Raw genomic sequence first — 24867 nt, 5'->3', positions numbered from 1 at the left:
CAAGTGACATATCTAAACAAAGCTGCCCTAAACACTGATTTTATCCAAGCACCAAGTAATTTAGCAACAGATGAGGAGGCTGAAGTACTCAGTGGTCTGTGGTCTTCCTCAGCATCGAAAAAGGCAGGAGTATCTCGGTCATGTTTGCCTTGGAGACCCTTATCCATAGTCCATGCATCTAATGGTGGCTGGTCCAAAGTGTGCGTTTATTCCCCGAATAGGCTGTGAAAGGAAGGATGTAGCACCTGCCATTATACAAACAAACAAACAAATCTGTGGTTCTATCGAAAACATTTCCTGGTGTCCACCAGGCAAGTCTCCTGTCAAGAACAGGCCCTCCCCGTCCTGAAAAGTATTTCTACACACAAGAACAATCAGCTTCCTATATACATAATTGAGAAATGAAGAGATTCTGAATTAAATATGAAGAATTTCACAACGTTGAGATAACTTCTACTGGCATTTTAAGACTCTAGATATTGTCTCTCCCCACGCCATCTTTTTCACTCTTTAATCTAGGCTAGCCCCCAGTCTGCAAATATCCAAGCCTGTAATCCAGGCTCCCATGCCTGGATTACAGGTATCTTCCTCCACACTTGAGTTACTGTGCTGTTTTAGCATAGTTGTTATTGGTATTCAGTTGCGTAAACTTCTTTATGTTAGTCCACTGAAATGTGCGTTGTGGATTCTTTAGGCCTTTTCCTTCGCTTGTAAGTCAGGAACTCTCCCTTGCTCTTGGTGGCACCCCCTGAACGCTCCAGCAGCCATTCATAGGTAGTTTTGTGTCTCGAAACTTTCAAACCAATGTCGGCGCCAGGTCATAGGTGGGTTCTTTTTCTGTCAGTTAAAGCATTGGAAGACCGAGCTGGGGACGGCTGAATCCGAAGGGCTTTAGGTTTTTATCTGGACTTCCGGACTTTGGGCGGTCTACCATTGGATTCCCCACCCCTTGCTCTATCATTTAACAGTGTGTGAGGACACTGTTCAGAGGCAGGGGGTGAGTCTCCATCTCTCTATCTCTTCAGCTGCTGACTGGCTGGGCTGAGACTGGGTTCTCTCAGGGTCCTACTCTTGGCAGGAAACAGCCACACAGAGACCCATCACAAGCAGGGAGAAGAGCTATACTCAGCAGGAACAGAAGCTTATTCTGGGGACAAAAGAGCCACACACACACACACACACACACACACACACACACACACACACACAAGCACACACATGCACATACACACCAGCTTGTTGCTGGGCAGCTTCTTCTACTCTAGGGCCAGTGGGCTCAAAACCCTGTGCCCAAAATATAAAATCCTGAGAATTTTCATTGTCTAAATGATTGAGACAAAGCACATGCCCTCATTCAGTTTTAAGCCTTGGAATTGTCCAGTGGTGGAATAGAGTGTGGCATGATTCTGATAATGCAGGTTTACAGATGCTAAGTTTAAAACAGCCACTGTATGAACACACCAGACCGGTCCCAGCTCTGTACTTTCCTTGATAGCCACTGGGTGTCACTATAGTTCCCCAGATGGAGCCCTTGGCTGGCTGTCACAATCAGTGGAGCTGGAGTGTGTGTGTGTGTGTGTGTGTGTGTGTGTGTGTGTGTGTGTGTGTGTGTTGGGTGTGGCTTCAGTTTCAGCTCCTCTGGAACTTAATGGGATCCATGTTTGTCTTGCTCCCATTTGGATTCCTAATTGAAGCCGTGGTACAAGGCAGTGGCAATTAACACAATACCTCAAGCACATACCTACACACTCTGCAGGAGAAAAAGGATTAATTGTGTTTTAGTATCATTGCTACAGCGGGCTGAGATTTCCATTGTGGATACTACTGTGGAGAGGCTCTAATAAGCAGAACGAATGACCAGAGGCTTTTAATGAAACCGTTTTTACATGTACAGCCATGTTCACACCATCTCTCAAAGCCGGGAGGACCCGTGTGGTGTGGGCAGCTTGTGACGACCTGCTCCCAAGCCCTGGCTGCACGTTTTTTCTTCCCCTTTTGTTTCAAACAAAGGAGGCCCAGCCGTTTTCCTGTTGTCCAGAGCTTACGCGCTGTTGCAGCACCTGCGCTGTTTATAACTTAGCAGTTTCCAGAGTTGTAACTACCCTTGTCATCACCCAGAAACTCAGGGAAGCCCACAGGATGTGTCCCATCCATCGCATCATGCGCCTTCATCTCCTGTGCTCTCAGATATGGTGTCTTGGTGGCATATACCCTCCGCGAACCAGAAGCTATTTTACTGGCAAGAAGCATCCCTCATTCCTCGACGCGCAGAATCCCCAACAAACTGTGTGGTGTGTGCTAGTTGCCTCTTTCCTCGCTTGTTTGTGCTACTAGGGTTCTCAGGTACCTACTTTAGCTGGTCGCTGCTTGGCCACCCCAGGGCTGTGATTTAACTCCTTCCCTGTTTTCTTTAAAGACATTCATGCCAACAGAGTTCGCTTGAACATTCTCTTCAGCAGCTGGCCAGGCTGAGCGACAGCTGTTCTAGTGCCACACTCTAGGTGGGAGAGTTGTTTGGAGGAAGAGAGTTGCCATCACACACTCAGGCACACGTGGTCGTCCTTTGTGTTTGAGATGGGGTAGGTTGTCACAACTGCCTTTTCCATGGCCAGCCTGAGGCATGGACAGACCCTCTCTGGAGTCTTCAGGAATCAATATTCTCTCTCTCTCTCTCTCTCTGACTGTCTCTCTCTTATGTATGTGTGACACATAACTGAAAAACAGATCCTAAAATTGGCAGATATTGGCAAATACAAGATTATAGTGATGCTTCAGTAAAATGAAGAAAACACGTACAAGGCACAATATGCAATGCTTCCTAAATTTTATGAAAAATGTTTGCATATACCCTCATATAAACCTGGAGGAAAAGCTGGTGGGGGCAATAGTTTCTCCGTATCCCTGGTTGGGAGATTTAGAGATTGATTATGGTGAATAATGTCCTATAACATCTTCCTGGAGCCTCAAGCAGGGACCAATGCCCACCTTCTAAGCTGCTGTAATATTTCTTTTTAACAACCGTGTTAACAATGATCTTGTTAAAATTAGATAGTGTTTCTGTGAGAGGAGGGAATCTGACTATGCCTACGTCTTCATAACCCAGGGTCAAAGACAAATAAATCTGTTTTGGATTCAGTTGCACTGAATAGTATGCTATTTACACCCAATAATTCAAAGTGCATCTCACAAAGTCCAGTAAAGAACGAGGCATGGAAAACACACCAGAGAATTCACAGGCCCAGGTGGCTATTTACACCGTCTCTCAAGGATGCACCTGGTGACTTGCAGTTCCCGGAGGCTGTAAGCACACCACATGCTTTCGTAGTCTGCTGGAGATAGCATGGTTGCGAGCCTTTATAGAAAAACGAGTCTTTCTATGAGTATGAGTTGTCATGGTGGGTCTCAGTTAATGTGTAGATTATTTTGATTTGCTGAAACATGAATTTAAATCTTCATTTGCTGAAGCATGAATGTAAACCTTCAAGGCAAAGTGCCATAATTTTCCTTTGATTGTTCTTGGGGAGTTAGTCTGATTGGGGATTTTCTGGGGGTTCTTGGTGGTGTTAAGTGGCATTCTCAGGTGAAGGGGTCCTTTAGAAATTGAGCCCTGGTTTATTCTTTGCTTCTCAGACTCAGGTTTTGTTTTGCTTGGTCAGAGGCTGTTCATTTTGATCTGGAAATAAGATTGACAAAATATAGGTGGTTTCAACCCAGCTCTGGGAAAATACAAGGGACATTTGTTGCCTGGCGTTTCCTGTAACAATGCTGTAGGAAGGGCTGTTTCCTGGGTGCATTAGAGGTAAAAGCCACTTTGTTTCTCTCTTATCAAGCGATGGGAAGAGCAGGGGCTTGGCTTCTATTTGAGCCCAACGCGGCACTTTTAGTGGATTCAGGGAACAAATCCAGGCAGGAGGTCACAGGTGACCACTTCCATTCTTGGCGGATTGAAGTTTCTTAAAAGACTTCGAACATAAATCAACAGTTTCAGAAGAAACTTTTCTTTTCTTCTTTTTTCTCTTAAAGAAAAAGTTCTTGAAAATTAAACAGAAAACAGAATGATTTGGTAACTTTTTTTTTCTAACTGAAAGACTCTGCCGATATGTTAGAAACAAAAATAAATTTCAAAATAGTATGAATTGAATGTCTCATTTTTGTTGTAAACATTTAAAACCCTTCAAAGTTTCCTTTTTCAGCTTCTTACTGGGTGTTTTGAAGTAATTTAAGGAGACATTGCTGCTATTTTTTACTTACCTATGAATGCTGGTTGATGGTTACAATTCACTTTCCGATGTCTAAAAAATAACTTCAGAAAGTTTTTTAGTTTGTTTGCTTTTCTTTTTTCTTTTTTTAAATGGGCTTAACCAATTATTGGTTAGGCTTCTAAAGCTGGCAATATGGCCTTTGGGAGTGAAATGATTTTTAAAAATGTGTTTGTGTTGATTGTTTTTGTGTGATTCTGACCAAATGCCCAACAGAACTACCTCAAGCAAGAGGTCACTATTTTGGTTCACAGCTCTGGAGGGTTCTATTCATGGTCATTTCCTCCCATGTTTCTGTGCTGGGATGAGCAGACCTTCATGGTGGCAAGATCATGTGGAGAAGGAAGAGAGACATAGAAGGACCAGAGGCAAGATGACCCCACTCGTTTCCAGTAACCATTTTCCTCCAGCTGTGTCCCTCTCCCTCTTGCTAACACTTACTTCCAAAATCTCCCTGAAAAACACCACCAGCTGGAAGATCAAGCATTCAACTTGTGAATCAGTGGGGATCACTTTGTAATTCAAAGCAAGGCTGCATGAGTAAACTTTCAGTAACATTTTAACAGAGTATTTAGGTTGATTTTATAAACTTAAAAAAATGATTTTAAAATAACAGAGATGGGTTTATATGAACAGTGCTTATGGCTGGTTTTGTTTTGTTTTGTTTGGTTTGGTTTGTTTTTTTTTTTTTTTTTTTTTTTTTTGAGTGGCAACTCAAGGGTTGGAGTTCGTTGTGAGTTTTGCACACAGTACCAAGAGCCATGTTTTGTTTTTTTATTAATGCTTATTTTTAATTTTAAAAATATGGGCTACTTAGACTACTGAGTGGAGTAAAATTTGCTTGGTTTTAGAGCATAGTTAGAGTAGGACAGTCATGGAAGAATGTATTAGGTGCTGTTTTTCTCTTTGCTTTGTTAGGTCTTGGTAACATGGTTTTTGGCAATGCCTAGGCTTTCTGCAGCTTTTCATTCCCTCTACACATTACTTCCTCTGAGAAGAATCTGCCTCAGTGTCTTGCATCTTTCTGCTGAATGTTATGCCTGTTCATGCCTATATCACTAAAAAAAAAAAAAACCAAATACTGTAAGCCGTGATCAGCTGATCATCAGTGTTCCCTGATGGGGTTATTTAGATCTCGGTAGCTGTAGTCCTTAGCAGGATGAAATTGACTGAGGGATGGCATGCAACAGTGCCTCTAAATTGAGATGATTTATGAATGCATAAAGAAAGATATAATGTAATACAATTTTTAAAAGCCAAATTTCATGCTAAAAAACTTTATTTTCATTGTCAGACTTGCACATGGGGGAAAAAAACATAAGCACATTCAGCCCATAGATTTTTACTGGTTTTGTCTATATTATCTGAATTATCCATAGGCTGGAGCTAGATCTTTGCTTAAAATGAGTAGAGCAAATATATTTTGCTTTCTTAAATACAGTCTAGATTTTAATAGTCCTTTGATGACATTTTTATTCTAAATATTGTGCATATATCTTTGCAACTTTATAGTTTGGAAACCATATTCAAATATTCAATACTGTAGATTTCTGAAATGTTCTGAAGTATTTCACTACTTATCTTTTCTTTGCAGATTTATATTCTCTCTCTCTCTCTCTCTCTCTCTCTCTCTCTCTCTCTCTCTGTGTGTGTGTGTGTGTTGGCAACAAAATGTTAGACTACATTCTGCTCAATGACTACCATACCTCACTATTTTCTTTTTAGCTTCTTATTCATTGTAGCCACAATGAATAAAATTAAGTAAGGCTTGATTTTTTTTTCTGACTATATTTTTTTTTGTATTTAAATTCAAAAGCATCCCAAACTCAAATGATTGCTTATTTTTAACAGATTAGCAAATATTTATTGGATACATTTGATAGGAATATAGGAAGATAATAAAATCTGTAGTCAATGAGAGAGTGATTTATGCTTTTCCTGGTTATAGAATTAGGTCTTGCTGAGGTGCCAAGGCATGAGCCTTTGGTAGGGGCTTCCATGAAGCAGTGGCCTGCAGGAGAGAAGTCATCAGTGTCTGTCAGGCTAGAGGGCTCAGTCAGTCTAGGTAGGTTGGCTTTCTTTGAAACAGCAACATAACTTGCTTGTTAGATTATTATAATAATTTCATAAGGATCCATAGCAGAGTACCACAAACTTCAGTGGATCAAACAATGGAGATGCATATTTCCACAATTCTGGAGGGACACGTTCCTTGGAAGGGCTCTAAAGGGAACCTGATCCTTGATCCTTCTAGGTGCTGGGTGCTGTAGATGTTGTGCTAACATCACTTAATCTCTGCTTGGCATTGCAATTCCCCATGTTGTCTATATCACCCCCCCTTCTGTTTGTTTTCACACATGCTTAGAGACGGATTGAGAACCTAACTCTATTGCTCAACTCCAAATGTTTGTCATTAGACATCTGCAAATGCTTTTTCATGTAAAAAACAAAAACATGATTTAGGCCCTGATATGCTTAGGGACATCATTCTGTCTATTTTGGGTATTATAACAATTAAATGTAGTAGCAACTTGCTCACAGATTGAGACATGTGGAGTTTTGTGATCTCTTTCTGTAACTGGAATGAATTTTGGACTCTGCTTCTCCTGCCTTTAGAACAGCAGAGAATTTAACGTTATAGCATTTGTGTGATGTCCCGATTGTTCTGTTGGGGTCGATAATTCACGTTCTGCCTGTGAGTTGCCTTTGGTTTGAAATGCTTCTATTCGACAATCGAGACTACTTTTGCGTTTGCAGCATCCCTGTGGGACACTTCATTCTCAACCAAGGTATTTGTCTCATTCCCGAATCACTGTTTTCTTCATGTTCTGGAAAATCCCGCCTGTCTCACACTTCCTTTTTGAAAAGCATAAGGCCTTTTAAGCTTATGCTCTTCTTTTAGCTCTCTCATCTTCTCTCTGGGGACTTAACATTCTTCTACTCTTTCTCCATACTGGGATGCTATGAGCTTGGCATTGCTTTCAGCTTTTGTGTCTGTTTTATACATGCCTTCTTGAGAATTAAAAAAAAAATACATATGCAAGCCTATGGCTCCACCTACTCAGCACATTTCAACTTTTTGTGCTCCTGTTTCTGAAGGGTTCCAGATTAGGGTCATTGGTTGCTCCATAATCCTGGGTCTGATGTGGCTCTTTCTTCTTCATTATACTCTTACCTCTAATTTCTTTATCAGGAAAGGATGGCTCTCTAGATGAGGCAGCAGAGGACCATGATTCTTCCTAAGCAATTATATCTGCCAAAGATTGCTTAAATCTATCTTGAAGTTTAACCATAAAAGAAAAAAAAAAAAGCCTGTCTATTGCTTGGCCCTCTCTTTCTTGCTGTATATTCAGGGTGGAGTGTTGTGGAATTAATTATTCTATTGATATTAATTAAAGCTGGCTATTAATACAGTGACAGTTATTTCTTAACCCAATTGTATAAATAACAGACACATAAACCTGTTAGATTGATTATCACCCTTAAAACTCTAGAGCTGGTCAAATCTTGAGCTAAGCTATCTTGTCTATTTCCCATCCAAAATCCCTATAAATACTTGCACATGTTCTACATGGGCAGTTCCTGCTTTGTCAGGCCAGTCTTCAGAGCAAGCTGCTCTTCCCCATGTGCTTCTAGTTATGCTAACCCATGGCCACCTGCCCTTTATTCTTCCTCCTTCTCTCCTCTCCTCATGGTATCTCTCCCTACAAAGCCTGAAAACCTTGGCCCTCTTCTGTCCAGCCCAGGTGTAATCAGGGACAATTTGGGAGGCAAGGTTTACACCACATCATTATGGATATGTGAGAATTTGCTTGTAAGGATTTTGGAGGTGAGCAATTAACATTTGAGAAGATAAGAGCTCTGGACCAACCCCAACAGTGGAGCATAAGCTCCTATCTTATTGTTAGGGAAAGGCAATTGTATAGGGAAACAGGTTGCTGAAGCCAGCAAACAGGTATCATTATAGTCACTCTGAAATTTCTTCCACTGGCAGTTGCAAAGAATATAGGTACATGCTCAATAGATTCATTTTAGCTCGGAAGCACCAGCTAGATTTGTGGGAAAAATAAGAGAAGTCAGTAGTATTCAGAGATGGCTAAAAACAGAACTAGGCACTGTAGTTCTCTGGGCCTCAACATCTTGTGTCCCAATCTTCTTCCCAGTTCCTTCTTAGTAATACAAGCTTAGTCAAGCTTGGTGTCTCCTGTGACTTGTCTTTCTGTTTTCACATGTGTGGAGTAGTTCCTCCAATCCTACTGCCTAGAACTTCAGGATGCATCCAGATTGTGCCCTCTTCTTCTTGTTAATCTAATCTACGTCATCTCTGTCCTGGTTTACTCAGATTAACCTCCTAACTGGACTTTGTGTTTTCAGTTCTTGTGACTGTTAAATCTCAGGGCTACACTCAGCAGCCAGTGTGATGCAAGTAAAACCAGCTGTTGTTTCATGTCATTCCTCTGTTCATTATACTGTCTCCTATAAGACCTTACCATGGAGGGTGGAGATCCAGCACTCACCACACCCCCACCATCTCTACTAACCCTAGAATCGCTTCCCCTGATGCTGTCCTGTCACTCACTCAGCATTACTCATGCTAACCTCCATGTGGTGCTTCAAACACCCCAGCCTCGTCCTCACCTCAGGAGCTTCCTTCTTATTCCGCTGCATGTGCTTGACTCTGGCCTTTTCCTTGGCATCTTTGCTGAAAGATCACCCTCTTCACAAACACTCCTCTATAAAACCGGTGGAAAATGGACCCTTTCCCTCGCTCTCAGAGCATTATGTCTTTCTTGCTCCATGCTTTCCTGTTAAGTTTTTTGCCATCTTTAAAATGGGTTCAAATTTGATTTATTGTCTGTGTTTTTCTGTTTAGAGACTTCACAAGGACAATCTTTGTCTGTTTGTTTTAAAACTGATTTTGTCCATTTCAAAACTTCCAGGTCCAAGAGAAACCATGCAGGCCTTTGGTGACAATTTGAAGGTAGAGATGAATAGATATGGTGTAACTGACAGTCTTGAAGTTTTATCTCAGAAGTAGAAATTAGTGTGCATTTTGGGCAGGATTCCCATGGGTACAGATGGTTTAGGGCAGCTGCTATGATATGAGTGTCTAGGCTGGAGGTAGAGGATAGAGAGAAGCTGGAAGTTTAGGGGTTAGTAAAGAGGGTCTTTGAGAGAAGATGATGGTCTATCAGAACGGTGACCCAGAGAATGGTCTATGGTGGCTTATTGTTTCTGAAGGGGGACACGAAGACAGCACAATGGACAGGAAGGAATATTAGGAGCAAAGGATACAGAGTGGGAGGTAGAAAAAGGATACAGAAGGGACTTCTGATTTTATATTTGTTTGAGAGAATATGACCAAATAATATTAACAGTCAGAAAATTAGGATGTTAAGAAGAGCAAGTAACTTGTAGGTTTGAAAGAAAGGTAAGTGTAAGGATAGTAAGGCATACTGTTAAATTATAGTAGAAGAGCATAAATAAAATTGATCATCTTAACCAACGTCACTCACTGGGCTTATTGCAGCATATGCCCCATTGAGCCAACATTTTTCCGCAGAACCCTTTCTCTTCCACAATGAAACTCTTTATTAGTTAAGCAGTGATGCTCTATGTCTCCTGACATCCAGTCCTGGCAACTACCATTCTGATCTCTGCTAATGTTCATTGGGATGCTCTTGGTATCTTCAGTGGGGTCATATAGTGGTTTGTGTGTGTGTGTGTGTGTGTGTGTGTGTGTGTGTGTGTGTGTGTATCTGATTTCACTTAGCATAAAGTCTTTAGGGTTTACCACTGCTTTAGTGTATGTCATGCCTTCATTTCTTTTAAGGTTTATTTTCTGTCTTGTGTATATATTCACCATTCATCCCCTACTCCATGGACATGGTGTTGTTTTTGCCTTTAGGTACTAATATCTTCTGGAATCTCAACTTTCTCTTCTTCAGGACTTAGAACCAGATAATAGGGATAATAGGGAGTGGCACTGAATTATCATTCCATGTTAACTGTTTTGAAAAATTAGGGTGTGAACCTTGGTTTTCAACAAATTGTATTCAAGGAGGTGGAGAATCTGTTAGCACTGGGGAAAGCCAGTTTAGGCCGTTCCACTTCAGGGACCTTGCTGGATGTGGCAAAAGGCGTGACTTCGTGTGGAGGAGAAAGGGAAGAGCAAAGCCAAAGATGAAGAGGTAGGAAAGGGAAGAGCAGAGCCAAAGATGGAGTGGTAGGAAAGGGAAGAGTAAAGCCAAAGACAGAGTGGTAGGAAAGGGAAGCAGTGAAGGGAACTAGCCAATCTGACAGAAACAAAGGTGTCTGCTCTATCTTAGACCAGAATTCTGTTTGTCCTGAGCACTTACTGCAGTGCATCCATATTCATTGTAATGAATTCTGTCCAGAAGAATAGGCTTCTGTTTAAGTGTGATTACTTACAAGAGTTCACTGTAGCACGGCACAGATCACATCTGCATATTGAATTTGTGAGATGCTGATTTTTTTTCCCAAAAAGTCCCAGGAACATGTAAAAAGCAGAGGAGTTAATATTCCTTTCTTAGCTATTCTTTGCTTCCTCTTTTGCACTTACAATTCCATAATTAAAATTCCCCGACTTTTGATTGAAGAATGAGATACACTATGAAAGCTGAGCACATCCCACGGGAGAGCAGCGTGGTGAATTTTTAGACACTAGGGTTCTTGAGTACTAACATCTACGGGAATAGACAGAATTGTGCTCTCACTCCGTTGCTCTCCACTTGCTCCGCTTGCTTTTCATCTTTCTTTATTTCTAGCCACACAGATGAATTTTTCCCACCCCAAACCTATGTGACAGGAATCATGCAATATACATCTTCTTTCACTTAAGAGATTTCCATTTGAGATTATTGCAGAAGAGACTTATTGTTTGCTCTTATACAAATCATTCTCATGTCAAGGAGCATATGGATAGTTCCTGGTTTGGGGGCTGTTATGAATAATATAATCACAAACACCATCACTGTTTGCATTACAATAGACGTTTTGTAGGTTATGTTTGAATGCTTTAATGTTGCCAATGCTTGTTTCATTTAATATCTTTTCTACTAAGTACCTTCCTACCGTACTTAATTATCTTCATTGTTAATACAGAATCTATTTTTCTTAAATTAGCTTTGAAAGTCTAAAGTGCCACAAGGAATTGAGATTCGTTAGAAAAAAAAAAAAAAAAACCTGTATGCACTTGAGTGGAAATTTCCTCTTTAAAGCATCTACTTTAATTTTTTTTCAGCTACCCAGATTATGTGTCTTAAATGCATACTGAACCTGTCAAAATTATTCATCTCTTAATGAGGTGAATTGTTCAAACCTGGAGCAAATATTTTAATTTTGGCACCATGATGAGTTAAAGGAAGAATAGCTCCCATGTCTTAATACAGATTTGTTATCAAACTTACACTGTAATTTACATAGCAATAAAAGGAGCCTAAGAATTAGCAAAAATGGCATTTGTGATATTTCATGTAATTTTCTTTTTAGTTGACTGCTTTGGTATAACAGTCAATGTACTAATTCAGAATTGAACAGAAACCTTGCCAGTGTAGATATTTAAGAATTGAGAGGGACCTTGCTGTTTAATAATGCATTGTGAATGATACATAATTTACCTTATATGTTTGTATGCTGATGTATTTGTGTGTGTTTTCACGTTTGTCTGTTGAACTATTTATGCGTCTGTCAACACACTCATGGAAACATTCTCACAGAACGAACTATAGAAGACCATGAGCTGGTGATTGAAGTGCTCTCTCATTGGGGGATGGAAGAAGAAAATAAGCTGTACCTTAGAAAAAATTATGCCAAATATGAATTTTTTAAGAATCCAATGGTGAGTGGACTCTCTGTTAAAACAGGTACAGAATTAAATGAGTCAGTTAGCCTTTATGTGTAGAAGAGCACCACTCTAAATGAAATAGAGCTGGTTGCTTCGGATTTGTGCTCTGATTTCTTATCCTAACAACGATGACCTAACATTATGTATGGTAGTTTACATTAAGAGATAAAATGTTTTAACATCATTGACTAAATATGAGTGGAGATGAATTTGGTTATTTAATTTCAAAATATTGGGAAACCCCAATTTGCAGGTACTTACTACTGCTTCTCTTCCTTGCTTTTTAAGACACAAAGTCAGAGAAATTCTGGATTTGTTTTAGAAAATGAATTGTTATAGATCCCTAAGTGTTTCCCGGAACATCACAGTTTAGCACATTTCACAGAATTAAGGAAAATAAGGCATTTTCTAAAATAAATTGGTGATTCTTTCGAACACTCTAGCTTTGCCAGATATTTAAAAGCGATATGTATCTTTCTTTAAATTATTTCATTTTCAGTGCAGTAGCTTCTGAACTAAGTAGGAATGAGGTAAAGACCAGCATTACCTAGTAAACACTGCCTTCATTACAGCTCTCTTTAAAAGAAAGTAAACGCGTATCCTCCTAATGAAGTCTGCAGATCCAGTGAAGTCAGAATTGCCTCTGGGCTCATTATTTTAAATTGTTTTTGTCTCTGCAGCTGTGGTGTATTTTTATACTAAGTTTTGGATAATTGGATTGAAATGATCCTTTATGAAAAATATATGATACACACCATAATATAATATTTTCAAACCCTGGAAGACCTCTTATGTTCTCTTTTATTGTAACTTATTAATAGAAATATAATGGGTTGATCTTTGACAAAGAAAACAAGAGTACTAATAAAAATGAAATAGAATTAGACGCGAAGGAAAAGTATTTTCTCGTTGAGACTATTAAGGCATACATTTAAAAGTTATATTTAAAATATGGCTTATTTATTTTTATCGAAGTAAACTTGGACATTCATTTCTGTAGATCTGAGTAATGTCTCATGACTTGGGTGTGACATGGCAATCTATGGGGCTGCTTTTTCACTTTTTGAACACAGCACAGGATGAGTGGGGGAGCGGGTGTGGGGTGAGGTTGGGAAGCTAGCTGCTAAACACATCTTGAACACTCAGGTCAGCCCCAACAAGGCAGAATTTCTCCACCCCAGCGTTAGTAGAGGCCTGCGGACAAACCCTCTCCTGGAGGAAACGGAGTAGAATATGTTTCTACACTTTTCTTATCATGAAATTTACCTCGGGGATCCCCAGGACTTATTAAAAACACAGACTTCAAGACCTGTCCAATCCTACTGAATCAGAAAAGTCAAGAATGAGGCTTGGGGATTCCTATTTTAAACAACTTTGCAGGGTGGATTTTATGATTAAACAAGTTTGGAAAAGCAGTAGGTAGGAATGAGCGGCTTCTTAGCTTCCCAGCGGAGTCCCGGCTGCTGAGTGTGCTGGGCCATGGCTTTTGACATAGCCTTTGCCGCCTAGTGCTAGGAGTCTTGACTCTGTGAAATGGGTCAGGATTCTTGCAGTATCTGTTAGGAGGGTTGCAGGACTAACAGAAGAGATAAGAGCAAACTCACTTTAAACTCAAGGGCTAGGATTTTTCTGTGAGCATGATTGGGGTATCTGCTGATCTTTGGACTCACTGACACCCAGGCTCATTAATAGGCCATGTAGTTCAGGTTTTGGGATGGCATGTTTTCCAATCATTTTTTAGGGATTTAAGACATGTTGGTTTAAAGCTGTTTCACTTTAGGGTACTATATTGTTCATCATGGAACTTTACCTGGCCTAGGTTTGGGATTAACTTATCTTGTATCTTTGGTCAGTATTTCTTTCCAGAGCACATGGTGTCGTTTGCAGCTGAAACCAATGGTGACAGATCCCCCACACAAATCCTGCAGGTAAAATGTTTTCATTGAAATATGTAAGAATACGAAAGTAAAAGCTTTGATGTACTTCATAAGTATATTTTGCCAGAGTTTAAAATGTTATAGCTTGTATGATTCATTTTTTCCTGAAGATAAAAAGGAAAAAAAATCTGGATAAATAATTTACTCAATTGATTAACAACATGCTCTTCCTGATTGTATATATTTTTCAATATTTAAAGAGGTTTTCAATTTTTAAAAAACTTGCGTGAGAATTGTGTTAAAAAATGTGCATCTTTTGGAGAAAAATCCAACTTCCCAGTGAACTGCACACTCTTCACTGGTAAATACTTAGTATGGCGTTTGAAAGAAAGAGTTTCAATAGTATTTGAGAGAAAAATACATAGCAGTTAAATGAATAGAAGAGAGGGGGTATGCTATGCATCGATTCTGTAAGGCAGCAGTGGCTATGAGGGAAACACGTGCAATCCTAAAACAGTCTTAGCATCTACTGGGCTCGTTTCTGTCACCCCGGCTGTTGTTTGGCATGGTCTTTGCGGTCAGTCAACTGTTCGAGTAATTTTGTTTTTGATTAGATTAACAGATCTAGCACCCACGGTCGTTTCTCACAGGTTCGCTAGTACTGTTTAAGCTAAAGCCGGGTGTTTACAAATTCAAATCCTAGCTATAATTTCGGGCTCGGTATACTATGCCTGCCTTTGCATACGTTAGACAAGGATGTTTATCACAGATTCGTTTTCTGTGGATTTTCATATAGAGTATGCTTTATTTTTACCCTTTAGAGTATTTGATAAATGTGCTAACTATTAAGAAAAATTCTTTTTTTTTTCTACAAGCAGTTTTCATGCTGTAGGGTCTCATAGAGGCACCCCTTGGGCTAGCAGGGTAGAACCCCCAAAGCTTTGCCTGTGGCTGCCTCACGGATTTGTGTGACACGGTGGTGGGAAGGAGTTTTTCTTCCACTTCATTTTCTAAATTGTCCTCTCCCATGATTCTCCTGCTTTAATAAATTATAATAAAAAGGAAAATCACAGGCTTTAGAATCAGATAGTCCAGCACACGCCCTGACCTCTCCTCTCCACTGAGGCAATGTTTCTACTTTTTAAAAGGTTTCTTCTCTTTCTAGCATGACCTCTATGACTCTTCTTTAAAAATTTAATTGGTTTGGTTTAATAACTTGGAAAGCACTCAAACTAAAAACCTACTTGCCTGTTTTGCATATCAATTAATTAATGGCTCATTGCATCAAAATTTTTTTAGTGATTTACTTAAAAATGTAAATATCTCTTCTCAGCATTTCCCTGGATGTATTACAGGCCTTAGGATATTTTACTCCATTTTAGTTAATGATTTCTGCTACTTTAAGTTTTTCCATTTTTGCACTGTGTAGTCATAGGGATTTCTGTTTTCTCTTAAAAGGAGATACTAATGTATTTTCATTATCTTAATAAGGACTGAGCCCAGAGACTTACATATGGCTGTTCTTTTCTTTTTCCTTTTCCCCTTCATCGTATGGCCACTGTCTCAAGTAATTACTGCTTTGTAATAAACTCTTCCAAATCTTAACGGCTTAAAGTACCTGCTCACATTTTAGCAATGATTTTCTGGGGGAGGGGAGGTGTGAGTTGGAGGGGAGTTTGCTCCCTGGGTTATATTTCTGTTGCTGTTTGGCTCAGTGTCTGGAGGCTGATAATCCCTTTCAAAGCTGGCTTTTCACTCTGTCTCTCCATAGAGTGTCTCATCCTCCAGGCTTTTCTCACTTTTATTAGACTTCCTGCCAATGGTGGTGGTTCCAGCTAACCACATTTTTTTTTTAAAAAAATCTGACAACTGGCTTCCATGAATCAGTTCATGGAAACCATCAAGCTAGGACTCCATCTAGAACTGGTGGTTTTACCCCAACCAAATTCCAAGGGTGACAGACATGTGAAGATTCAAGGGGTTGGGAAACAGATTCCACCTTGCCATGATTCAATGCCAAGACGACGCTGCTGAAGAGCATTTGGGTGAGACAAGCCCCAGCCTGTTATGTCCGCATGACACTAAAATCACAGGACACAAGATAATGCATGCATTATCTTCACCAGGGAGGTGACCTCGGCTCAACTCCTCAACTGTCTAATGACGGAAATCAGGATGGGGATCCTACAGCACACTGAATTACTTGTGTCCCTTATAGGCTAACTACTTGTGTGAGAATCTACATAAAAAGATGAAACATATTCTAGAGAATGTCTGTTTTCAAGTCTAAATTCAAATAGGTGTGATTGTAGTTGTCACCTACTTATTGATTACTTTGATTGTGTGTTTTCTGAACAACCTTGATTGGGAACTCGTGCCAGGTTTTTGATACCATTTTGTCAAACAGACATTGTTATCTCCGTGCCGTGCACACACCATTGTTACTGTTTGGTTCCTCATGTTGAGTCTGATACGTAAAAACCTATTGGTATCTTTTGTGTTTCCATAACATCAGGAATGCGTCTAATGTGTCTTCCAGATGTTTCTAAGCTCAAGCACATACCCTGAAATCCATGGGTTCTTACATGCAAAGGAACAGGGAAAGAAGTCTTGGAAGAAAGCTTACTTTTTTCTCAGAAGATCTGGTTTATATTTTTCTACTAAAGGCACATCCAAGGTAAGCCAAGGTGCCTGGTGATTGTTATGAACTATTTATTAGCTCTAAGATATCAGGTTAGACTTTGTCATGGTGATTAGTCTCATAGCTGATGTTAGGAGTTGGATGTTTGTTTGAATCCTTGTCATCTTCTATAGGACTTTTTAAAGTCTTTGGACTTGCTTTACACAGATTCTGTCTACTCTGTAGCATTCATGGACTCTGGATGCTCTCACTCCTATATCAAGGGCATTAATTTGTCCCACTCCAATGCAGTTCTTCTAAGTTCTTCTTTCTTGTCTGAGGCTTCAGATTTGAAACCTAATGTGATTTACACTTTTTCTCTTCAAAAATATTGATTTCATCTTATGTGTATGTTGTTTATGAATGCCATGTGCCTGAGTGGATGTCTGTGCACCATGTGCAGGCAGGGCCCTGTAGAAGTTTGAATTGTTGAATCTCCTGGACCTGGAGTTATAGATAGTTGTGGGCCACCATATGGGTGCTAGGAGCTGAACTCCTGTCCTCTAAAAGAGCCAGTAAATGCTCTTAACTTCTGAGGCACCTCTCCAGTCCCTATACCTTTTTTTTTTTTTCTTTTTAAACTCTGTTTTATATGACCAGTCTCCAGAGGCAGTAAAAATCTACTGTAAGAGCTGGGATAATAGCATTTTAAATATTGGCTGTCAATTGGTAGGATGCTATTCTTCTACTCCACCTATCAGGCAGAAGAAATGTCTCAGTGAGGAAAGACATGCCCTGCTAAGTCTGAAGACCTGAGTTCAAGATATTTGAACTCATGCTTTGGAAGGAGAGAACTGACTCCCACTTTTTCTTTGACCGCCAAAAGCACACCAGGATGAACACACACACACACACACACACACACACACACACACGTAATGTAATTTACACATGGAAATAATTCCAAATTCACCCACCAAGAAAAAACTGAGGATATAAGAACGCTTAGATTTTTTTTTAGACCTCATTGTGTCTGCTACCTGATACACAACATGGATGTCTACCTAATAAAGAATTTCTCATTTTTGTTTCTTATTTTTCCTTTAATGAGATCTTGTTGTATACTTTCATTTCCAAGGAAGTAAAGGTTGTATGGGAATTACTGAGTACCACTGTAAAGCTTGGAGACATGACTGTGAATTACCTGTTAGTGAAAACCCTAAATACTACCTTTCCTTCCCCTTCCTTGCATAATCATGTGTATATCCGAACAGATTTTGAAACTAAATCAATATGGCCTTTTAGTATGCATTTTATACTCAGATATGTTTCTGTCAGTGACTTATACAGTTTAAAAATTTACAGCAGTAAGAAAGCCTTTCTAGGTTTCAATTCCTCATTTTATTTTATTTATTTATTTATTTGTTAGAAAAAGTTGTCTTAAAAAATTCTTTTCAGGCCATGCATGGTGGCACATGCCTTTAATTCCAGAACTTTGAGGCAGAGTCATGAAGATCTCAGTGAGTTTGAGGCCAGCTCGATCTACATAGTGAGTTCCAGGATAGCTAGTCCTACATAGAGAGACCCTGTCTCAAAAACCCCAAAAAAATAAGTAAGTAAATGAATAAATAAATGAAATCTCTGCTTTATTCTCCAAAGAAGTCCGGAAGTGGTTCTGATAGTTTAAAATGCTTGGGAATAGTGACACACATCTTTTGAGTTGGGATAGCTTACTGGTAAATGACAATAAGAACTATTCCAACTTGGGCACTGCTGAATGTACTGTGTGTGTGTGTGTGTCGGGGGGGGGGGGAGATCATACTTGCACTACTGCTAACCGCTATGTATATGAGACCACCCAGGATCTTGTTAAAATGCAGATATTGATTCAAGGGGCCTGGCACGGGTTCTTGAGATTTTGCATTTCTAACAAGCTCCCAGGTGAGACAGATTCTGTGCTTCAGTGACCACAAGGCTAGTAGCAAGGTTTTGGAGAACAAATGTGTTTTGGCCAGCTTTGATTATATAGTCAACCTCAGAATTAAGCACTTCTCCAAGTTATTAACCTATCACAGAGTACTGTGACCTGGTGATTTCCCATGGCCCGCTCCAAATCCTTCGGATTTTCCGGAGAGGAAATAGCTGCTCACGATTTCCCTTTGCCCTGACAATCAGACACATTCCATCCTAGGTAATTTCTCTGCACTTGTCTGCTCTGTGCAAGGTCCTTTCCTTTTGTGGAACAAGATGACCAAGCAGTCTGCTGTCAGCACACAGACACTAAGGATGGGTGTGTCTGAAAGAAGAAATTTGCTTTCCCTTTCCCCCATTTTCTTCTCGGTAACACACACTTCTTCCTGTGAACCTACACTTGAAACTGAGATGAGGGAAACACTTTCAAAGACCTTCAAAGCTGTTGCTTTTCTCTTTAGTTTAACATGATGGTTAATGAAAACAGGGAACTTAAAATAGAAATTTGTCTCTTACCGGAAGTAAAATTATAAACAAGTTGTCACTTGTCAATTTACCATGGAGTGGTGTGCAGCTCCCTGTTATTTAAGAATATGGCAATCCCATTTCTTTTATTTGTTTGTTTTGTTTTCTGACCTTGCATTGGGATTCTATTTGAGGTAATTTGTTATCGTAAGAGGTATAAATTGTGTAGTATGAGAAATGCAAATGGTATTGTGAAACTGTGCATCCCTTTCAATGTTCACATACATTTATTTTTTTTTTAAAGGAACCACGGCATTTGCAGTTTTTCAGCGAATTCAGCAGTAGTAATGTTTACATTTCATTGGCGGGCAAAAAAAAACACGGAGCGCCAACTACCTTCGGATTCTGCTTTAAGGTACAGGCTTAATGTTTTGATAGATGAGTAAAGGGAGCCTCAGCCTTGTAGGTAAGCTGGAGTTTCTTTCCTTCTCTTTTGGGAAGAGATAGAGTTCTCTTATGTATAGGAGAATTTTAGTGGCTTTTATTTCAACAGGTGTTACCTTCGAGATTTGCATTAACAATAAACAATGTGCTGTGGCCTTCTAGCCTAACAAAGCAGGAGGGCCCCGGGACCTGAAAATGCTCTGTGCGGAAGAAGAGCACGTCAGGATGTGCTGGGTGACTGCCATTCGATTGCTTAAGGTAATCTCTCAGGACGGGTGGGTGCCTGTTAAGTGCTCTGAGAGCCATAAGTGTTTAAAGACACCTTTATTTCCAAATGTGAAGACGCTGTGCTGGTCTGTGTGGCTACAAGAGAAAGAAGATAAATAACCACCACCACCTTTAGTCCGGGAGATGAAAGTGTGGAATAGAGTGACTTACCCTAATCTGTATGTCTGTTGTGTGTGAAGTATTCTGTCTGTACAAATGACTCATCTCTACTGTTGTGAGTCTTACATGTGTAGCCAGTGTAGCTGAACCACATGTCTCCATTACACAATTTAACCTGTGTTTATGAAATGGCCTCAGACCCACAGGGAAATGTGTACTTAACGTTTTCCCTTCGGACATTGCTATTTAGAATTATTTCATGTTCTACTTGTGTGTGTGTGTGTGTTCTTTGAGAATTTGCTACAGCGCCTTTTGATCCTTTGATCACATTCACCATCTCTCTCCCCCAACTCTTCCTGAATCCACACTGTTTCTCTTCTAACCCAACTTTATGTAATTTTTCCCCCTCCGTACATGCCAATTTGTGCTGTCCAAGTATTCTTAGATGTGTGGATGATCCTGGGGGAAGGGGGATGAGCGGCAACAGAGCCAATGAGGAATCCTGGGAATCAGACTCCGGAGACCAGACTCAGGGTGCACGTCTAACTTTCTTGTAGAGTGTAACAGCTTTTATACGATCGAGGGACAATCAGACCATGCCATGCTAGGCTCATGCACCAATAATAATCAGTCAGGCTGGTGCAACTATAAGGAAATGTGGCAGGGTGGGGTGTGGCAAGATCACCTCAGGAGACTTCCAGGAAGAATAGGGACGCAGTCACTGCCCTGGCCTATGATCCATTTTGAGACTTCACTCCGAGTTCCTAGCAGGTCAACACTGTGTGCAGTGAATCAGGACCTTTGAAGGAGTCGTAGGAGCCACTGACACCTCACTCACTGTTCTCTGTGGGCCTCAATAAGGCTTATCTCAACACTCCCCACACTTGGGTGTCTGGATTTACAGTGGAGTGTGGTAAGCACTCTTAAATAACACCCATCTCCCTCTTCAAGCAGCTACCGTTTCATCAACTGCTTCCTAGTTTAATGAGTACAACTGAAAGTACTGCATACGTTTTATTTTGAAAGTGTTTTTGAAGCACCCTTGTATTTCATGTTGAAATTAAAATTCTGTAAGCATAATTTGTTGAGGAAGCCTTTGAAAAGAGTTAGAATGTCCTAAAGGTAGATTAAAAATAGGGAAGACACAGAACTGATCGCTACCAAATTGTGTTGAAAACACATGTTTAGGAGCTGTTGAAATGACTGAAAAGTAAAGGAACTTGTCCCAAACATAATGTGGCCTGAGTTTGATCCCAGTGACCCATGTGGTAGAAGGAGCAAACCCACTTCCACAAATTATCCTCTGTGTATGAGAGCATATTCATGGGCTCATGCATTTGCAAACAATATATATATATATATAGAGAGAGAGAGAGAGAGAGAAATTGATTGATTGATAAAATACAAGCAATAATTTTTAAAAGCACATTTATTTTAATAGTGCTTATACCAGTAAATTTGTTGCAACCTTAATTTTTCTAATTTCTTAATTTTCTAAATTTCTAATTTCTAAATAATGATCAACCATTTTCTTTTGAAAATACTGATTTGTTAGTAATGATTGCTGAAATTACAAGAAACACTTTTTATTGAAAGGGGTGCAACCCAAAGAATATGCTTGCCTATACTAGTCAGTTTCCTGTTGCTACTTAGGTTCACAAATAATGTGGTTTACTACTGTTCTTAAATCTTTTTTTTTTTTTTTATAAAATGGAAGTTTTGGCCTTTTCTGAGACATTCTTCATAATTCATACCCACAGATGGGTATGATTTGCCAATGTATAAATCATGTGAATTCTATTATATCATGTGCCACATGTTATAATTATCATGTCTCATATAGTTTTGTGTATTGCCAGAGAAAGATTTAGATAACTAAGTATATACTAAAACCAGCTTTTTGATGTATTTAGATACAAAAATTAGAGAAAACCGAGTCTTGTTTGGGATGTTTGAGCATCCCTATTTTCTTTCAGCTGAGGCGGAGGAGGAATTAAGCTTCCCTCTTGATTTGTATTCGATGTATGCTCTGGGTCATCTGTTTTTCTTCCCGTCTTTGTCGTTCTGTTTCTACTATCTTTTTACTGTGTTAACATTTTTCTGACACCCTGGGTGGGAGTGGGATCAGAATGAAGACAGCAGAGTAGAGAGAACTGGCTCAGTGTCATGTTAGGTGAGGATGAAAGCGTTGTCCTGGAGTTTTCGATGTTTTAATGGAGTTCAACTTTGACAAGTTATCTTAACATGAACAGTTCGTGTTTAACACATTCGGTATGTTTTGCAATCATAGCTTCCATTTAGGTCTAGAAGAAGATAATAGTCTCAATAAGCAGTTTCTCCCAGGCCTTGGTGGCCACTGATCTGAGCTGTCTTTATGAATTCACCTACTCTGTGACTGTAACAGTAGATGTACCTGTATATGTTGGCATTTGCTTATGCACTGATGGGCATTTCAGCTGTTCCTGCATTTTGACTTGTGGTGTGTTTGCAGTCTTATGACTGGAGAGCCAGAAGTACAAGAGTATGCTGTCTGCCTTGTCTACCTAAGCTACAAGCTACCAGTTCAATGAGAGAAACTGTGTTCCCCTCCCCCCCCCACAAAATAAATAAATGGGAAATGAGTGAGGAAGACACAGGAAATGAACCCTTGGCTTCCAAACACATACATACTCACATGTGTGCACTCATTTACATATAAAATCTCATACACACATAAACATAAACCTACACCTGAGCTGCCTAGGTGACTTTTCTTTTTCTCTTTGGAAAAATACTCTAGTTACATAAAGAATTATAGAAAATCTGAGGCTTAGAAAAAAGAATCATTGCTTCCATATTGTGCTGGTTGAGGGTCACATTCCCGTTCCTATCAATTAGAACTCGGCCAGCTTCTCTCTAGCCTAGTTTGGTGCCTATCTGCCCCTCCATGGGACAGGCAAATGTTGAGGTGACCCATGCCCTACCCCTCGGCCAGAGTTAAATGCTTTCTAAAGACCCCCAGCAGCACAGTGGCACTGCCAGAATAAGGGACAATACATCTTTGAAGAAAACCGTCTTATTAGTAGGGAGCTGGCTTTTCAGCACTGATAAATAAAAGGTGGCCAAGCAGCGTGCTTCTTGTGAAAGTGTTGGTATGAGGTAACTATCTGTTCTCTAAATTGAGCGTGTGTGTCTAGGAATTAAGCTCCTCTGCTTTCTTTGTGAAGTTATTGTTGGCTTGAAGTTAAATTTTATTAGGTCCCATTAATGTCAATCAAGCCTTAAATTAAAAAAAAAAAAAACCACACAATTTTTAGAAGTTGAGAAATAATTGGGTAAAGCGTCAGCATAGAGGATTTTTTTTTACATGCATATGAGTTTGTATTCATGTTAAGACCAAAATCTGGAGACCAGTAATTCCCCTACTCCTCTCTGACATTTTTTTTTCTAATTACCAAATATATTCACCTTGTGCGAATTACTTTAAGGAAATAGTCTTTAGTGGAAAAATAGCTGTTCTGGAATGTTTATGTAAAAGCATCCTGGGAATAAGATTTGATTCCTTGATTTCATGTTTTCTATTCAGTCTTCATATTGGACATGACATCCCCACCCCTTGTTTTTATATTAGTTCAGGAAACGATTTAATGCATGTGACCCTCAGGACCTGGGCAGGGTAGAGGTTCCTAAGTATTGTGCAGGTAGAGAAGTGTGTCGTAAGCCCACACTTACCCTTAGGAGGCAGCACGAGGCACAGGGGCTGGCCTAGGCCAGCAAAGTATGTGACAGAAGGTGGCTCAGGCTGAGAAAAAGCCAGGTAGGGAGGCCCAAGCTGTGCTATGGCCCTGATATGTGAGGTTGAGGCCTGAGGCTTTCCAAGCTGAAGAGGCAGGTATCATGTGTTTGATGATTGAATGTCAACTGCTCTTGGAGGTGGGTATGGTGTTGGCCGTTCTTCTCTTGCAAGGGGAACGGACAAGCAGTGATGATCTTCAGCCTGGAGCTGATGGTTATTCTGCTTCCCCAAAGCTACGTCCAGTACATCCCATGGGTACCTACACCTCCTTCTCTGTATCCTTCCTCCTGCTCAGCCCTGCAGCCTCAGATGCCTCACGACCTGGTCAGAAGTGAGGATTGCTGTGACAATAGCTGGTGCCAGGAGGAAGCTAGAGACTTACATTGGAATCCAGGTGCTAGGACCTAATAGGATCCATGTAATCCCAATAGTTGAAGAGTGTGGCGAAATAATAAGTAAAGCATCCCATCACTTTCTTTCCTTTAGCAAAGTGACAAATTTAAGTGGAAAGCATCCAGATTTAGAGTAGATTTGCTCATACTTGGTATGCTTGTTTGTCAAGCTAATAATCCTGGCCTACTGTCTCATGGTAGTCTTTCTATTTACTCTGTGTAATACCATCTCCTGAAAGTAAATATGCTAGCATCATTTACCTTCTGGAAAATTGAAACTCTCTGCCATAAATCCAATTGAGTCCCCACTACTTTGATGTATGGAGTAAAAAATAAATGCCATAAGAATACTTAAAGAAAAAAAATGGGTTGGGGAGATACTTCAGCTGATGAATTGGTTTTACAAGTGGGAAGACCCGAGTCACTAGACTGGTGGAATCCCCAGTTCTCATGTGAAAAGAAGGCCGGCCTGAAGGCATGTGTTTGCAATACCCATGCTGGGCAGGCAGAGGCAGACTTGGGGCTTGCTGGTAAGCCAGCTGTGCCTATTCTGTAAGTTCTTGGATGGAATGTAACCCTTTTCTAAAATAAATAAATAAGTAGATAAATAAATACATAAACAAACAAAAGAAGTTAACTTAGGAATGACATCTAAGGTTGATAGATCTCTGGACCACACACACATACACATGCACACACAAACACAAACACAGACACACACACACACACACACACACACACACACTGAGGAGCAGGGCAGACATAGGCCTGTATGCACATATAGACAAACATTTATGAAAGGATGACACG

General features: G+C 40.0%; 1 protein-coding gene across 2 annotated transcripts in view; it reads left to right on the top strand.

Moving 5' to 3' along the window:
• Positions 1-24867, top strand: part of Grb14 (growth factor receptor bound protein 14) — a 114538-nt gene that overhangs the window by 75377 nt on the left and 14294 nt on the right. For both annotated transcript variants that reach the window (XM_060390282.1, XM_060390283.1), the window contains 5 exons: positions 11999-12120; positions 13980-14054; positions 16543-16680; positions 19364-19474; positions 19666-19761. In XM_060390282.1, coding sequence (XP_060246265.1) covers positions 11999-12120; positions 13980-14054; positions 16543-16680; positions 19364-19474; positions 19666-19761 — 542 coding nt within the window. The remainder of the gene's footprint in view (positions 1-11998; positions 12121-13979; positions 14055-16542; positions 16681-19363; positions 19475-19665; positions 19762-24867) is intronic.

This window comes from Meriones unguiculatus, chromosome 8, assembly GCF_030254825.1.
Source record: "Meriones unguiculatus strain TT.TT164.6M chromosome 8, Bangor_MerUng_6.1, whole genome shotgun sequence".
Lineage (NCBI taxonomy): Eukaryota > Metazoa > Chordata > Mammalia > Rodentia > Muridae > Meriones > Meriones unguiculatus.
Note: the sequence above shows the minus strand (reverse complement) of the source record. Positions and strands in the feature narration are given on the sequence as shown.